Source organism: Heterocephalus glaber, unplaced genomic scaffold, assembly GCF_053883595.1.
Source record: "Heterocephalus glaber isolate CG9 unplaced genomic scaffold, H.glaber_assembly_v1.0 deba00000347, whole genome shotgun sequence".
Classification (NCBI taxonomy): domain Eukaryota; kingdom Metazoa; phylum Chordata; class Mammalia; order Rodentia; family Bathyergidae; genus Heterocephalus; species Heterocephalus glaber.
The window spans coordinates 37315569-37334309 of NW_028258143.1; the positions used below are offsets into that span (position 1 = coordinate 37315569).

Genomic DNA, 18741 nt, shown 5'->3' on the forward strand with positions numbered 1-18741 from the left:
CTGTTGATGTCTCAAATAAATGCAATGAGGTGAGCTCAAACCATTTTCCCCTTCTTCATTGTTGAACAGACAGGAAATGGAAGATGGCTCTCTCTCTCTCTCTGTTAAGTAACTTAAGTGGAGGGATAAGTGTCATGGCTCCACATGTCTTGCATGGATCTATACCCTCATCTAGTTATTTTCCATCTTCTCTACCACATATAAGAAACAGAAATAAACATGTAGAGTTCCTTTTCTGTGAATAATACCAGCTCCTTCTTCACTCAGTCTTTAAGCAAAGCTGATAAATTGCTCCATTTGAACACAGACAAAGATATAAAAATTGAAGAATCCTTCAATTTAAAATTCTAACCATGACTTTCAAACTCACTGTGTCAATTGTTACTATAGTGCTTTTGCAACAACTGTTGCATGGGTTATTCAAAAATTGTTGCAAGCCAAATTGCATTAAAATAAGAAAAGAAACACTAACCAAAGCTATTGCATAAGAATATTTATTTATTGACAAATACTCCATAGACAAGTTTGAATGAGCCTTACAAAGTATTTTATTCCTCAATGAGGGCAAATGGCATTTGAGGTTTGGTGGTGGTACCTGTGTCTCAAAGAGAAAAAAATAAACATCACACAAAAAGGATTTAATGTGTTTGTTTTCAACCTAATGAATCAAATAACCATCACTATTTCAATTAGGATCCCTCTGCAATTTTATCTGAGTCTTTGCTTTGTAGAAACACATGAAAATTCTCATTTTCCAGCACATAAGCCAACTTCAAATATGCTGAGCTCCTAATAAGGAAAATTACCATAAAATTAGAAATAATTTCTTTGAAAACAGAGGTTTTATATAGTCAAATATATTTCTATTTTATTATTGATTAATAGATATTTGCCTAAAGATATTCACTATAAATATCTATATGAATAAAGCTTTTACCGTAGCTGTTGAAACTAAAATTTTTGGTAACATGAATAAAAATTTTGAACTTTACTTGATCATTTGAAAATATCAATTTTTGTAAAAATGCATACTATGTGTGTGTGTTTGTGATGCTTAAAACTGGGAGAAGGTAAAACCAAGAGTTTCTACTAGCAAAATAAGAAAAATCTTTAAGTGTCATTGAGTGTTTTTAGCTCTCTTGTAAGTGCATAGCTTTGTCTATACCTGGCCTTTGGCCTTTTTTGGCACGAAAGTATTTCAAGTGAACTTTCACCCTGGATACTGTTTTACACACTTAAAGGAACGGTCAGATTCTAAATTATCAGGCTGCTTATTTTCCAGGTAAAGATTATGGATATGTTTTATTCCTCTCCAAACAACCTTAACTAATTGTATACATATCCGCTATGGGAAGAGGTCTTAAAAACAAGAGACAGCAAAGATCCAATGAATAATTTTGTTGTTTAATTGAAAACACTTGTTAGTGGGAAAACAAGGTTAAAACAATAGAGGAGAAAAAATTTTTCCAATTCCTCTGAACATTTTTAAGTACCCGCTTTTTGCTGAAACTAGCATAAGGAAGGAATCAAACATATAATTTAAAATTTCTAGACAAATCTAAATTACTTTCCAGATTCATTTCTAAAATTGTCCTGAGGTAGCAGTTATTGACTAGATGTAACTGTTTTATTTTGTACTTGACCATGTCTCTGGTTGTTTTCTCCCTCTTATTACAGCCTGTGTCACTGTTTGCATTGCTTATATGGTCCAGCCTTCTCCTGTCCTTCATGAACTTGTACACTTTTGATCTTTATATTTATGGTGTTATGTTATGGTCTGATATTTTAATATTGGCAAGTGTAACTTTTAACATTACTTTTTATAGCCCTCTTGTTTTTATAGAGCAATGAAAGTTCAGGCTTTAGGAGAAGTGGTTGCCTTTCTCATATGGCCAAACATATTTCTTCTTTATTATACTCTGGTGTTTCATCCTTTCCCATAATTCTCTATTATTACTTATTTTAAATGTTTTCTCTATCACTGTGAAAAATTTAAATATCTGTTCTCCATTTGTAAATTTGTTAAAAGTGCTGTCCCATGGAAATATGCAGAAACAATTATGATAAAAGTGTCAGCATTGTTTAAATGCATGTCTTTGATGACTGAAACTATGATAAATATATACCTTTCAAGTTGTTGATATTTATATACATCTAAAACAATATCTTAGTTTCTTTAAAAGTAATAAAATTTTTCATATACATTAAATGTTCACCCACCAGAAACTCTTTGCAATTTCATATATAATCATTTTAAGACCCTTCTGAAAAAAATAATGCAAATTAATTGGAATAGGCTGTTTTCTTGATTTTGTGAAGAGGCATTTATTCATGATCTTAGTAGTTGCAGACATGGAATATTTGTTACTAAATTTTGAAGGGAATCTAAAGAAAGTAAAGTCTAGAGACCAGAAACAAAGACACCAACTTTTATTGAAAGCAAGTCAGGCACAACAGTTCTTTATTTAAATTGTTAATATCTGTATATATGAAAGAGATAGGCAGCTTCTAGCAAATTCTGTGCCTTCAAATGCAGCATTTTATGAAAGGTAAGTTTCATATTTACAGAGAAATAAAGTTATTAATTCCAGCTCGTCTGGCAACAAAAAAAATGAAAATCATACAATAAATATTAGCATTCATACAATAAATCAATTTCCCTTCCTGTCGGGTACCAGAGTCCTGACCACTCTGAAGCTTGAATCACAAAATCTCAGAAAATCTTCATATACAGTTACTGATTTCTGTTCTCAGTCATTTCTTACATGAGTTTCAAATGTGTTAAATAACCCCCCATGCAATCGATGGAGACCTTCATCTTCCTAGATATAAAAACTCAAACATCCGCACATCACCATCACATTATTCAAGGTTCCTTAACACTGTGACCTTGGTATATGATGCAATTTAGGCCAATGCTCACCAAGGTCACAGAATAGTGTAGGTGCTCTTGTGCAACTACATCACTTCATCCATAAACATGAAGTATTTACCAATTGACCATACCCCAAAATAGTTTTTGTTGATAAAACAGTGTGCTTTCTTTTTTTCTTTTGAGACTTGAACTCACTTTGAGTTCAAGGCCAGTTTGAACTACATAGCTTCAGGCTGGCCTCAAACTTGTGGTGATCCTCCTGCCTCAGCCTCCTGAGTGCTGGGATTACAGGTGTGTGCCACCATGCCCAGCTGTTGGTAAAACATTTCATCATTGATTAATTGTCTGGTGAGAGCACACAGTTTTTTAAAAATTTAAAAATCAGGATTACTATACATTGGAGCCCCATAAAAGCCAATTGCTTTGCCAAATCACAGAGCCATAGTCCACTCATCTCACTCAAATTCCACAGGAATTCACACCCTCTGTTGAAATAAATTAAAACACAAGCTCTCTTAAGGTGAGTTAACAATATGGTCCTGTTATATGATGGATAACACAATACTGCTCTTTGATGTTAAGTAGAAAATTATAGGCATCATCAGTAACTCAGAAAAGAAAATAGGTTGTCCAGATAGAAAGATTTAGAAGAACTAAATTAGCCAGGAAATTATTTTAGTGCATCAGTCTCCTACCTAACTTTATCAAAAAAGACCTGATGTCCCTCACTTTATTCTAAAAACTCACATTATAACAAGAGAAATCTTCAGAGAAACCTTCTATAGTTTAAGGGTAACACCTTTTACATGATCAGGTTGTAAACTATCTGTTTAAAAGAATAAAAGGAGTATGTTAATCCTGAATTCAAAATGGAGGCTTATAAACACTGAATAATGGTACATGATACTATGGAAATATATTATATGACCAGGAAGAATCAAAAGAATTTACCACATATTAGAATGTGTGGGATTTGTTACACATAAATAAGCAATAACCTAAGAAGGACTAACGTAGGCTTTTTCACAAAATGAAAAAGAAGTAAACAAAGGATTGAATGGTACAATGAAGACTGTATTACATTCAGACAATAAGGAATTGTCTTTTTTATTTGCAGAGCCAAAAGATATTTTTATCTGTGGTAACAGAAAGTTCAGAGTGATATATATGGAAGCATGAAGTGAAAAATTGTGGAACAAACTATCTAAGAATATAAATATAGCTTCTTTTCATAAATATTCAATACATTATTTGACATGTTGGTTTGAGTGAAGCTACACAAGTACAATTTTAAGCTTCTTGATTTGGGCCGAGGTCCAGTAAATTATATATTCCCAACAAGTATCAGTTTTCTCACTAAAAATACATGCTCTCACGCCCTACTTTGAAAGTATTCTAGGATAATTATTTTCATTTTCATAGTAACTAGCACACTGATGATTAGCATTGTCTCAGATGTCTAAGGAAAGAAAATTATTCTGAGATACTGTTAATAAGAAAAAGTGCAGTGATGGAAAGCAGTATTTTCTTAAACTTGTCCTAAAACTGTCATTCTTATTTTTGATGATTTAATTGTGCTAGACAAGATTTTGTCTTCAGCCACAGAAATAAAATGAACCAATATAACCCTCTAGTCTGTTGCCCACCAATCTTCTAGCCCCTCCCTGTGTTGGCCTCACAATGGGCTTAATTCAGTTTGAAAGCATAAAGCAAACATTTAGCAGAGTTCTCCTGACTGACAGCCCTACTAGTGAGAAAATTCAGTGAATGGTGACACCTGGGAAGGAGGCCTATAGAATTCCACTTATTAGACACCAATGAAAATCCTTTAGAATGTTTCCAGAGGATAAAATGAAAGGCACAAAGTTCTGTAAGTTTATTTGCAGAGTACATACCCCCATGTTTAAAAGTAAGAGAGACTTAATGCCAGGCTTTTCATCACCTCAATATGCAGTAAGAAAGACACCAAAAAAACAAGTCATTTCACACAGTCACCTCTTTCATTTGAGTACTGCTTTTTAAGCCACACTGTGCAAGATATCCTAGTGGGGCTGTCTCTTTAGTGTTTATGACACTAACACAATATTAGTGAAGTTTTAAAAGCAAATGCCCAAGAATTAATCTAAAGTTTTTTTATTTGAAGTGACCAGGTTGAACTCTGTCTAAGGTTATTTCCACATGATTCTCCAGTAGGGTGGTGGGGCAGGGGGGAACTTCAAGGTTGCATATCTTTCAAGGGGCTAATTCAAGTAAGATATAGAAAGATTCGCTTCAGGATAAAATTAGCTTTTGTTTTAGCAAGCAGGAGAATTTCTCAGTTCCAATTAGTTTATAAATGCATCATAGACTCAAATTCATCAATTCTTTGCTTGGTGTTCCCCTTCCTGATTTTCCGATAGGATATTGTATTATATCTTGAAAAAGCATTTCTAGTGATATCACCCTTCTTCCCTAATGCTGGCGGCTCATCGGGTGTCACAGGTTGTGAACTGGGGCCTCTTAGTGGAGAGTCCTCACTCGCATCATCTTCTTTGAACTGAGGGCCCTCTTCATGCTTTTTCTTAAATTCTATCACCCGGACTTCATCTTCATCATCACAGATGTCATCATCATTAGTTTCTTCATCCCAAACTTCTTGCTCCTCCTCCTGTTTAGAATGCAATACAACAACTTGGCTAGGTCTCTGAAATCCCAACCATTCAATTTCTGTTGCTGGGTGAGCTTTGCTCTTACTCTCCTCATCTGTCTCCTCTAGAAGTTGTTCCATAATCCTGTCCGAGGGTTTCCTTATCTCCTGGTTACCAGTGCTGTGCAAAGGAATCTTCTCCCACTGATGTCCTGTAGCAAAATCAATTGGTAGTTGATATGTGTAGAAGTTGCAAAATACCTAGCTGCCATTGTGATTCTCTAAATTGTTTTTCTGGACAATCATTTCCTAACATGTTTTATGGCATATGATTCTGAGCTACTAAGATATTCTACACAATTAAACATGCTTCACAGTCAAATTAGTTTGCAGCTTCTTCAAAATTTATCCAAGCCTTTAAAGTACTAACAAATAGTGTAAATCTCAGAGAAGTTAGCAACCTAAACTTGTGGGCAACCTTATTAGGTGAGATTATATTTCCCTGAGACATACTTAAAAATCTTATCTAACCAATCACAAACTGGATATGTGAATAAATGAAACAAAATGATTGACCTAGCTCATACCTACAGACATACCTCTCAAGGAAAGAGTGACACCCCATATCTGGTCACACTCAGGAGCAAAGTGGGCGTTTAACTCCTTGCTTCTCAGAATTGCCCTAAATTGTCCTAATCAGGCAAAAAAGAAAGAGCAGCACCCAGAGATCATCAGGATTCATGTGCTGCCAACTGAGGCCCAAGCCCACTGAGGCAAACATAACATGCTTAAGATCTCCCACCCATCTCTAGAGAGCCCAGATTCAGAAATCACATTGAGGTCACACCTTAATACTAGATTAGCCTACTGTTTTAGTCATGTTATGAATGACAACTAATTGTCACAGTTATTTGGTGCCATGTAAGGACTTTTAGAAAGGCTTAATGCACTGCCCTCGACCCATGCAGGTCCTATCAAGCACACCTTCACCAATGTTTACTGAGCAAGTAAAGGTGCAAAGGCAGTTCTTGAGCTTTCCCCCCTAAAAAGTTTCTGTAAGAAGCCCCAGGCAATAGTGTGCATAGCCCAGGAATGTCTCGGTTGTGGACCCTTGCCAGACTTGGTTTCTCTATTTCCTTTCAACAGCACAAGCCTTTGTCCTTCTGCTTCACAATTTTCTATTCTTCCCAAAAGATGTGAGTACAATTCCATTTTCATCCAAGGTTTTTAGTTCTATTTTTTGTTTGTCTTTTTCTTTTCTTGGTCTAGAATTTTTTTGTGTGTGTGTGTACGAGGGATCGAACTCGGGACCTTGCACTTTTGAGGCAGGCGTGGTGCCACTGGGCTAAGTCCCCGGGCCTTTTTTGGCTTTTTGAGACACAGTTTTGCTATGCAGTTTAGGCTGGCCTTGAACTCACTAATATAGCTCAGGTTGGCCTCAAACTTTCTGTGATCCTTCGGCCTCAGACTCCCAAGTGCTGGGATTACAGGTGTGTACCACCAGGCTCAGCTAGAAATCAGATTTTAAATTTACAGAGAGATAGAAGTGAAGATGTATTATTGCCCCACTAGTTGTCTATAGCTGCTATAAGCTCATTGGTGTCTAGTCAATATTCTTTACACATAAATACACATTAGAATGTTAGCTATAATATTAAGCTTTGTTTGTTTTGTTTTTCCAGAAGAACAAAAGAAACTGATCTTTTTGCTCATATTCATAACTCAGGCATGGGATTGTCATGAATGAAATTACTTCTTGAATTCTTGAATTTAAATTATAGCTTTTCTTCATATTTTTAGCAGCTTTATATTTTTCAGTCCAGGAGCATTCTCCTCACAGATTTTATAGCTGTTTTACCACCATGAAAATAAGAGACATCAAAATCTGTGCCTCTATCATAGAGGAAGACCACATGCTCCATCAAACATGAAAGGGTTCATTCGGAGACGAATTTGCTGGTAAGACCAGCTAGCTTTAAAATAGAGACTGCTTTCATTCTCCATTTGATCAAAATGGGAGCACATAGAAACCTATCCCTAGATAAGAAATTTGAAAAAGGCTCTAAATAAAGACTACGATCTCTGCCTTGGAAGATTCACTACTTTGGAAGCAGAAAGATTAGGGCAAAGAAGTTATTTAGTTCATTTCAGGGGGCCTTCAGTTTATAAACTATCTCTGGGAATGTAGTAACTTGACAATGTTTTTTGCTTGCTCAATTTTTCCTGAAGTAACTCTGTCTGCGTTGGTCAGAGAACAGAGTTAGCCAGGCAAAAGAAGCAGATCTAGGAAACTGCCAATCACCTTACTGTCCTCCTTAACATTTACTATTTTATATTATGCTTTAATATTTCAACCAGTTAATGCTTTAATGTCTTTGCCTTCAGGTCCTAAGTAAGCTAAATTGGTTAGATCTAACAAGCTGACTTCAATTTTGTGATACAATGTTTACAGCTGCAGAAAAGGAAATGAATGATTAATTAATAGATTTTTATCCTGCTCTTTATTTGGAAACTTCTTGGATATAGTGTCTTCTTAGAAGAAATGTCTACAGGATTTTTTTTGTCTGTTTACTGAGTTTTTTTGAAATTTAATACAGCCATCTCAATGTCTTTTTTTATTCTCCCATTTCCTTAAAGAACAAAATTAAAATTTACTTCATCATTGGGGGATCTTTCTTTGACAAGAAATAGTTAACCATTTTGTATTTATATCAGGAGCCTAGAAGTTTCCTATAGAGTAAATCTGTTTATAGAATTATTCTAAACTGTGGGCTAATAGTAGACTTTCAGGCTAAATCTGGTTTTAAAGCATTTACATTTAACAAGGTGACTGACACAGATTTAGAGACACCAAATCAAAAAAGAAAGGTTGATTTAGTGGGCTAACTTAATAAAAGACAGATATTACATTGGTATGCCAATCAGCTATACCAACTCATTCCATTTCAGTTGTGAGCCATCTGGAATGTTTTCTGAGGTGGGAACCAGCAGATAAGTCAAGATTCTCTTATCTGCCTATAACAGCTTTGAGATTTTGAAGCTATTGCCTAGATTGCTTTCCCAACACACCACACTCACACAACATTTCATACAGACTGTCTTCATACACAGTCAAACAATTTCTGTGTAGAAAGCTATAGTTCCTGTTACCTTCTCTGAATGTCATTTCATCAGCTCTTGTTTCTGGAAGAGAAAGATCTGCGATAGCCTTATGAACAATAAAGAGGTTCTCTTCTGGGTTTTCTGGGAAAAAATATAAGTATCACAACATTTAAAATATACATAGGTCAAGGATTAAAAATTTGTCAATTTAGACTCTAGGGAGATTAATTTTAATTGTGATTAAAATTACTATTTGAATTTTGATTCCTTTATTCAGTTTATTTAATGAATAATGTCTTTATTGATTATCTTCCCTTAATATTTATATAGAGTATAGAACTGTGGATACAGACATCTTCAGGTATATGCAAGGGATTCTGAATTCTCTTTTTTCAAATACTAATGGGGATGTTTATAATAATAATCAACTATACTTAATATTTAATCAACATTTAATAATTCTTCCCATCATCCCACAAATGTAGTTACTGTTATTCTCCTTTTTTCTAATAAAAAAATCCCCTCGGGCTTAAGGAAAATTTTCTAGGATCACACACCTATCAAACAGACAAGGCTGGATTTGCCAGAGGCAAAGGCTTAGTCCTTATGTGATGCAGCCCAAGCAGAATAAAGAGCTACATTTCTTGGGCATCCCATTTATTCTTGTCATAACGGCTTATCCAAGAAGAAGAAAGGATAAAAGATAAAGTTTCAAATGTGTTCATAAATCAAAACAAGCAAAGCGCAGAGAAAAGGAAATACACTACCTTTCAAGGACTTCTCATCCATGGACGAGGTGAGGAGCATGTTTCCTTGTGATTTTCCACTTTCTTCCTGGGTTCCTTTGGTGGGTGAACCTTCACGACTGGGCTCAGCCCTGTGGTATGGTGGGGTCTCATCCACATCAGTTGTGTCATCATTAATCTTTGTGATAGTTTGTTGATCATTTTCCAGTGGGCTATCCCCATTGTACTCAGCCCCACTAAATGTTTTGGGAATATCTGTCATGATGTACACTGGGGTCCGATCTGGAGAGAGAGAACTTTGGGAAAACTGAGTGAGAAGATCCTTGGTAAGATGACTTCTCTTGCCTTTGAGTCCTGTAGTTCCAACTATTACTCTAAAAATGCAGACTATTCACTCTGGTACATAATAACCAGATTTATTTCCTAACCATGTCCAGACAGAGTTGAGGATAAATGCAACAGGATTTGTCAGATTTGCCTCAAGTTCATGAGCAAGAATTCAGCCAATCACCTCCTCCCTTGGTGCTGGGCAGTCCCACTTACAGAATTAAAGTTACCCTTTTGATTTACATAAACAAACAATCTGAGGCAATCAGGCTTTTGTGTTGGCTTGTAGAGGGGGACTTTCAGCTTGTCAGTCCCCCTCTGGGAACAGAGATTTTTGTTCCTTTTCATAATGGTCCATTGTAATTTTCCTTGTAACAGGAGCCACAATTGTTCGATAGCTTTAATCCAGAGAGAATGACCACCTTGAGGCATATTAGTTCTATGTAACCAGCTTAACAGTTCCAAACAGATTTTTGTTCAAGTAAAACCTCACTTATTTTGTATGGGACAATTGCATCATTTTTTTATTTAAGAATAAAAACAGCTTATAAAAGACAGGATAACTTTATTTTTAAATGATTCTGGCAGCAGATTTCATGGTGTATTTTCCAGAGGTCTGGGAAGGGACCTTAAAAAAAAAAAACTAATTCTACTGATTTGTGAGTACCAAAAATTTATAGCTTTATTTTTTTCAGAATTGCCCCCACTACTTTATAAAGTTGCTTATGAACAAATAACGTACGAAGAAAATATAGGTTTTTAAACAAACATATAAAAATGATCAACTTTAACAGTAATCAACAAATTGCAGTTTGAAACATCAATAAAATATGTTCTTTTATCTACTGTTATGGGAGGATGGTAAAGCAGCAATATAGCTAATTAGCTAGGAGCTCTGTAGCATTAGATGGGATCTCAGTTTGACTGAGTCCTACCACTTAGCTGCCATGTGACCTTGGACATGGCTCTCAAATTTTCTGAATCTTAACTAGTCCATCCACAAAAGAGGGAAAGTGATGATAGTCACTTCAGAAATGTGTTGTCAAGATAATGAAATAAAACATGTAAAGTGTTTAGATCAGTGATTGACATATGGTAAATGCTCACTAAATGTAAGATGTTAGTATTAATCTTGAATATAAGAAAAGGCATTATCACACTTTATGAAATTTAGTCACGTTTATTTCATCTATGTTTTCCCCTAGTTTATTTATGTCTCCTAAAGCCCAAACTAGTCCATAAAACTGTAGTTTAATTTTCTCCATGAAATTTTATGATGCCTCCATCAGAAATATTCTCCATGTTTTATACTGATATTACAGGGTGTTGGGATAATGCCACAACACCAATACAGTCTGCCCTCGACCAAGCAGCTGATTAGTTAAAGTGTCTGCTAATGATTACCCTTTAGTTTTAAAAGAAGATATTAATTCTTATTCTTTTTGGGATCCAACAGGTACAAAATGAACCCAAAGCCCTTGTGCATGCTGCTGCCTCAGTCTGTGATGCCCTTTCCCTTCCTCGAGGCCAAGCCCTTGGCTAAACCAGGTCCTCCAAGTCCTCATTTCTCTGGCTTGCATATCATTTCTTTCACTTCAGTATCCCTGACCCACAGGATTAGGATGTGAGTCCTGGTACACATTATTTTTTCCTCAAAGTATTCTTCACAGTTGTAATTAAACAAGTAAATACACAATTATCTGTGTGATATCTCTTTTATCAACCAGAATCCAAACTTCATTTGGCCAGTGGCCATCTTAGCTTCTTTATCTGTTTCCCAGCATGCAGCATCTGCCTTGAACAAACTAGGTTCTCAATTTAAAATTTTTGCATATGTATATTTAAATAAATGTATATATTTTACCACCAAGAGAATAGATTTTGGACTTTTCTTACTTTTTTTTTTTTTTTACCAGGGATCGAACTCAGGGACCTTGTGCTTGCAAGGCAGGCTAGGTGCCACTGAGCTAAATCCCCGGCCCACATTTTGGACTTACCTATAGGAAGGGAAGAGTAGTGATTAAGGAGTAATTGTAAATCTACCACATTTAAAATTGTGTCTAGGGCTAGCTTACTAAGGTCTCTATCAGGAATGACAAGCATGTGGCACAATGGTGTCATCCTGGCCCCAAAACATGTCTAATAGATCCTAGAGCTCACTTTCTAGTCCGAAGCTCTTCTCACTCTAGCACATGAATTTTTTGATTGATTGTTTTTAATTTCTTAACTCATTTGACACTACTGAGCTCCACACATAGAAACACAAAAATGGAAAATCTTCAAAGCCCTTTGAGGTAGGTGCTATTTTTATCCCTATTTCACATACAGGCTAGAGAAATGAAGCATGAAGGATTACACATGGCTAGAGAGATTACTGATAAAGAGTTTGCAGCATACCAAATGCCATCCCACCGCTGGGCACCCAAGTTTCCTTGAACCAAATCACATAGGGACGCAGACTTTATCATGCTGGCTTCAGAGACAACTGTAGCCATAAGAAAACAGCAGAGGGCCTGAGCCGCATCAAGACCTTCGCAAGAGTCAGGCAGTTGCTGAGGACAGTATCGAGAGGATGTCCTTCCAAGACATTTAACTAGCAAGTCTGCAGATGAGATGTGTTGAGTGAGAGCTGATAGGGAAATGCAGGAACTAGGACCACGGTTTAGAAGAAACAGAGACTTATGAGACTGTGAGATTCTTATACATGTGTGTCCTATTTATTTCACTTAAGAGTATCGCCTCAATGTGCAACCACTTAGCAATAAATGTCTCTAATTTCTCGTTTTTTATGGCTGAGTAGTACTCCACTTTATAACAAAAAACACATTCTCTTTATCCAGTCTCCAGCTGATGGGCATTTGGGCTGTTTTCAAATTTTAGTTATCACAAAATGTGCTGCTATGAACATGGGTGCACATATATCACTGTGGTATGATTCTTTTAATTCTTTGGGGAAGATCCCCAGCAGTGGAATAGCGGGGTCAAATGGGACTTCCAGTCCTAGTTCTTTGAGGTATCTCCATACTGATTTCCACAGTGCTTGCACCAGTCTACACTCCCAACAGCAGTGAAGCAGGGCTCCTCTTTCCCCATAGCCCTGCCAGCATTTGTTATTAGTTGATTTCATGATAGCAGCCATTCTTTCTGGGATGAGGTGGAATCTCAGCGTTGTTTTCATTTGCATCTCTCAAATGACCAGTGATGTTGAACACTTTTTCATACATTTACTTGCTATTTCTACTTCCTTGTCTGAGAAATGTCTGTTCATTTCAGATGCCCATTTTTGGATTGGGTCTTTAAATTTGGGAAGTCTGATCTTTTTAAGTTCTTTATAGATTCTAGATAGTAGACCTTTGTCTGAGGAAAAGCAGGTGAAGATTTTTTCCCACATTGTGGGTTGTCTCTTCACACTGCTGGTGGTTTCTCTTGCTGTGCAGAAGCTTTTTAATAAGAAGAAATCCCACTTGGTGATTGTTTGTGCTAGTTCACAGGCAACTGAGGCTTTGTTCATAAAATATTTTCCTACACTGATGTCTTCAAGAGTTCTACCTAACCTCTGTTCCAACTGGTTCAGCATTTCTATTTTAATATTTAGATCTTTAATCCATTTCAATTTTAGATTAGTGCATGGTGTGAGATATAGGTCTAGTTTCAGTCTTTGGCAAGGTGAAACCCAATTTTTCCATCACCATTTATTAAGGAGGCTACCTTTCATTAAAACTAGACCTATATCTCTCACCATGCATTAAACTAAAATTGAAATGGATGAAAGATCTAAATATTAAAATAGAAACTCTGAATCAGTTGGAACAGAGGTTAGGTAGAACTCTTGAAGACATCAGTGTAGGAAAATATTTTATGAACAAAGCCTCAGTTGCCCGTGAACTAGAATAAACAATCACCAAGTGGGATCTCTTCTTATTAAAAAGCTTCTGCACAGCCAGAGAAACCACCAGCAGTGGGAAGAGACAACCCACAATGTGGGAAAAAAATCTCCACTTGCTTTTCCTCAGACAAAGGTCTACTATCTAGAATCTATAAAGAACTTAAAAAGATCAGATCTCCCAAATTTAAAGACCCAATCCAAAAATGGGCATCTGAAATGAACAGACATTTCACAGACAAAGAAGTAGAAATAGCAAATAAATACATGAAAACATGTTCAACATCACTGGTCATTTGAGAGATGCGAATGAAAGCCACGCTGACATTCCACCTCACCCCAGAAAGAATGGCTGCTATCATGAAATCAACCAATAACAAATGCTGGTGGGGCTGTGGGGAAAGAGGAGCCCTGCTTCACTGCTGGTGGGAGTGCAGACTGGTGCAAGCACTGTGGAAATCAGTATGGAGATACCTCAAAGAACTAGGACTGGAAGTCCCTTTTGACCCCACTATTTCACTGCTGGGGATCTTCCCCAAACAATTAAAAGAATCATACCACAGTGATATATGTGCACCCATGTTCATAGCAACACATTTTGTGATAGCTAAAATTTGAAAACAGCCCAAATGCCCATCAGCTGGAGACTGGATAAAGAAAATGTTTTTTTTAATAAAATGAAGTACTACTCAGCCATAAAAAATGAGAAATTGGAGACATTTATTGCTAAGTGGATGCACATTGAGGCAATACTCTTAGGTGAAACAAATAGGATACACATGCATAAATACTGAATAGTTTCTCTGGTATGAGAAACTGAACGTGTAAATAAGGACTAAATGTATAATAGGTAATGTGAAATAGGAAGAAAAGGGGCAAAGGGGAAGGAAGTGGGAGGGCTAGAGGAAAGGATAGAAGGGAATGGGATTAATAGGAGAAAATAGAAAAATAGGAACAAAATCTTTTTAAATAGGGAGGACTGGAGGGGTTGAAGGGAGGGCTAGGCAAGGGTGAAAAATAAGAATGAACAGAGATTATGTAAAGGTGTAAGTTTCCAATGTGGAATGTCATTATATTGTATACCCAAAATGTACCAATGATTAGAACGAATAATTGATAATGCAAAATAAGAAGAAAAGGTCCAAAGGGGTAGGGGTAGTGGGAGAGGCAGGGGAAAGGAAAGAAAGGAAAGGAAAAATGATGAGAAATGGAAAAAAAGGGAAGGGTGGAGGGGGTGAAGGGAGGGCAAGGAATGGGGAATAAATAAGAACCAAGATGCATCATGTAAAGGTACAAGGACCCAATGAGAAATGTAATTGTCCTGTATACCTAAAATATACCAATAAAAGTCAAAGATAAAATGAAAAAGAAAAGAGGCTATCTTTATCAAAGATGAGATGGCTGAGTGTGTCTGGCATTGTTTCTGCATCTTCTAATGTGTTCCACTGGTCCTCAGGTCTGTTTCTTTGCCAGAACCATGCTGTTTTTATCACAGTAGCTTTGTAGTTTAGTTGTAGGTTGGGGATTGTGATAACCCCTGCCTCGTCTCTGTTACCTAGAATTGCTTTTACTATTCTGAGTCTATTCTTGTTCCAAATGAATTTTTGGATTGTTTTCTCAAGGTTCATGAAATATGCTATTGGGATCTCAATTGGAATTGCATTGACTCTATATAGCAGTTTTGGAAGTATGGCCATTTTCACTATATTAATCCTTCCTACCCAGGAGCAGGGGATGTCTGTCCATTTTCTGATATCATTTTCAATTTCTCTTTTCAGATTGCTATAGTTTTCAGGGAAGAGGTCTTTGATTTTTTTTCATTAGGTTGATTCCTAGGTATTTCAGTTTTTTGGATGCTATTGTGAAAGGAATTATTTGCCTTATTTCTCTCTCAGTGAGTCTGTCATTGGTGTAGAGGAAAGCTATTGATTTTTGTGTGTTGACCTTGTAACCAGCTACTTGACTGAATTTGGTTATTAAGTCTAGAAGACTTTTGGTGGAGTTCTTGGGGTCTTCTATATACAGTATCATGTCATCTGCAAGTAATGACAATTTGACTTCTTCATTTCCTATTTTTAATCCTTTTATTTCTTTCTCTTGTCTAATTGCCATGGCTAATGTTTCCAGAACTATATTGAGTAAGAGTGGTGATAGTGGACATTCTTGTCTTGTTCCTGATTTTAGTGTGAAGGATTTCAGCTTTTTATCATTTAGTATGATATTGGCTGTTGGTTTTTCATAGATGGCTTTTATCAGTTTGAGGTAGAGACCATCTATTCCAATTTTTGTAGGGTTTTTATCATAAATGCATGTTGGATTTTGTCAAATGCTTTTTCTGCATCTATGGAGATAATCATATGGTTTTTGTCCTTGGCTCTATTGATATAGTGTATTATACTGATTGATTTACGGGTGTTGAACCATCCCTGCATCCCTGGGATGAATCCCACTTGATCAGGGTGTATGATCTTCTTGATGATCTTCTGCATTCTATTTGCCATTATCTTATTAAGGATTTTTTGTATCTATGTTCATGAGTGAGATTGGCCTATAGTTCTCTTTTTCAGTTGAGTCTTTCTCTGCTTTGGGGATCAAGGTGATGCTTGCTTCCAGGAATGAATTTGGGAGTATTGCTTCCCTTTCAATTTCATTGAAGAGTTTAAACAGTAGTGGCAGTAGTTCCACTCTAAATGTCTTGTAGAATTCAGCAGTGAAGCTATCAGGGCTCGGACTTTTCTTAGTTGGTAAGTTTTTAATTACATTTTCAATTTCATTGATTGATATTGAGTTGTTTAGGGTTTTTAGGTCTTCTTTGTTCAACTTTGGTAATTCATATGCATCTAGGAATCTGTCCATTTCTTCTGTGTTTTCACATCTTATTGACGTATAGGTTCTGGAAGTAGGTATTGATGATCCTCTGGATTTCTACTGGGTCTGTTGTCATTTCACCCTTTTCATTCCTAATTGCATGGATTTGGGCCTTTTCTTTCCTTTTTCTGACAAGGTTGGCTAAAGGTTTGTCAACTTTGTTGATTCTTTCGAAGAACCTACTCTTGGCTTCATTGATTTTTTGTATCGTTCTCTTAGTCTCTATTGCATTGATTTCTCCTCTGATCTTTATAATTTCCTCCCTTGTATGAGCTTTGGGGTTGTCCTGCTCTTCTTTTTCTAGAAGCTTGAGGTTCAGTATCAGGTTATTTTATTGGGCTCATTCTGTTTTCCTAATATGCGTATTCACTGCTATGAATTTCCCCCATAAGGCTGCTTTCATTGTGTCCCATAGATTCTGATATGTTGTATTTCCATTGTCATTTAATTGAAGGAACTGTCTGATTTCTTCTTTAATTTCCTCTGTGACCCATTGGTTATTCAGAAGTATGTTGTTCAATTTCCACTTGTTTATGAAATTTTTTGAGTTTCTTTTGCTATGGATCTCCAATTTCATCACACTCTGGTCTGATAATATACAGGGGATAACTTCAATTCCTTTGCACTTACTTAAACATGTTCTATGTGTGAGTATGTGGTCTATTTTGGAGAATGACCCATGTGCAGCTGAGAAGAATGTGTATTCTGATTTTGTGGGGTGGAAGACTCTGTAAACATCTGTTAAGTTCATTTGTTCAAGAGTTCAATTGAGTTCTAGTATTTCATTACTTATTTTTTGTCTAGTTGATCTATCTATTTGTGACAGTGGGGTGTTGAGGTCCCCCACTACAATTGTATTAGTGCATATATGACTTTTCATGTCCGTTAATATTTGTTTTATATAGTTGGGTGCACTAGCATTTGGTGCATAGATATTTATGATTGTCATCTCTTCCTCTTGGATTCTTCCCTTTACAAGGATGTAGTGTCCTTCTTCATCTCTCTTAATCAGTGTTGGTTTGAAATCTACTTGATCTGTAAGGAGGATAGCTACTCCTGCCTTTTTTTGGGTTCCTGTCGCATGGAGTATTGTTTTCCACCCTTTAACTTTCAGTCTATGAGTTTCCTTTTGAATTAAGTGTGTTTCTTGTATGCAGCATATTGTTGGATTTTGATTTTTGACCCATTCTGCCAGTCTATTTCTTCTGATTGGTGAATTGAGACCATTAACATTGATGGTTATAACTGAAACATATTGACTTGTCATTGCCATGACTTTTTCTTTTTGTTGGATTCTCCCCCTTTGTGTTTAATTTCTTGTCATGCCAGATGGGTTCATTCTGCTTTGCTTCCTGGGGTTGTGATCCTCAATGTCTGTTCCTAGGATATTGTGTAAAATTCTTTGGAGTGCTGGTTTGGTATTCACAAAGTTCCTATGGTGCTCTTTGTTATGAAAGTATCTTATTTCTCCATCCATTTTGAAAGGTAGTTTTTCAGGGTACATCAATCTGGGTTGGAGGCTGTCTTATTTTAGGGTTTGGAATATGTCACTCCAAGCTCTTCTTGCCTTGATGCTTTGTGTTGAGAAGTCTGCTGTGATTCTGATGGGCTTACCTTTGTATGTGGTTTGTTTCTTTTCTCTAACTGCTTGTAGAACTTTGTTCTTCTGTTTAGTTTCTGGAATCTTAACAATTATATGCCTATGTGTAGATTTTTTTTGATCAAGGCTATTTGGTGTCCTATATGCCTCACTTATCTGCATGTCAAGTTCTTTTCCCCTGCTTGGGAAGTTTTCTGCCATTAGTTCTGTGAGGAGATTTTTTATGTCATTTCCACTCTCTCCTGTTTCTTCATTGACTCCAATCAGTCTTACATTATTCTTCTTTGCATCATCTAGGAGCTGCTGGATTGATCTCTCATGTTCCCTTATAATTTTGAAGCAATTTTCTTTTCCTGATCATTAATTGTAATCTTATCTTGTATACCTGAAATTCTGTCCTCACATTGGCTCATTCTGCTGTGTAGACTTTCAGTGGAGGTTTTCATGTCCTGTAAATCTATTTGCATCTGTTTTATGGATTCCATTTGTTTCCTATGTTGGGATTCCATCATGTTCCTCAGCTCCTCTCTAGATTTATTAATCATGTCTTGCACTAGGAGCACAATTTCTCCTGTTACCTGAGAAATTATTTCTGATTTCATTTTTTCCAGATCCCCTTTTGTTGCCTGTTCAGTGAGTCCAGGTGGTTCAGTATCAGAGTGTTCCATCTCATTTCCCTTTGGGGTTGCTGTAGGTGATCTGGAAGTCTGGTTT

The 18741-nt window shown here is 36.4% G+C and overlaps 1 protein-coding gene across 1 annotated transcript; it reads right to left on the reverse strand.

Moving 5' to 3' along the window:
* Positions 1-2413: 2413 nt before the first annotated feature.
* On the reverse strand, positions 2414-9811 carry Ermn (ermin). Its single transcript, XM_004835924.4, has 3 exons — positions 9371-9811; positions 8652-8744; positions 2414-5713 (listed from the first exon to the last, which is right to left on the reverse strand). The coding sequence occupies exons 1-3, from the start codon at positions 9609-9611 to the stop codon at positions 5205-5207; spliced, it is 843 nt and encodes a 280-aa protein (XP_004835981.1). The 5' UTR covers positions 9612-9811; the 3' UTR covers positions 2414-5204.
* Between the last annotated feature and the right edge of the window lie 8930 nt (positions 9812-18741).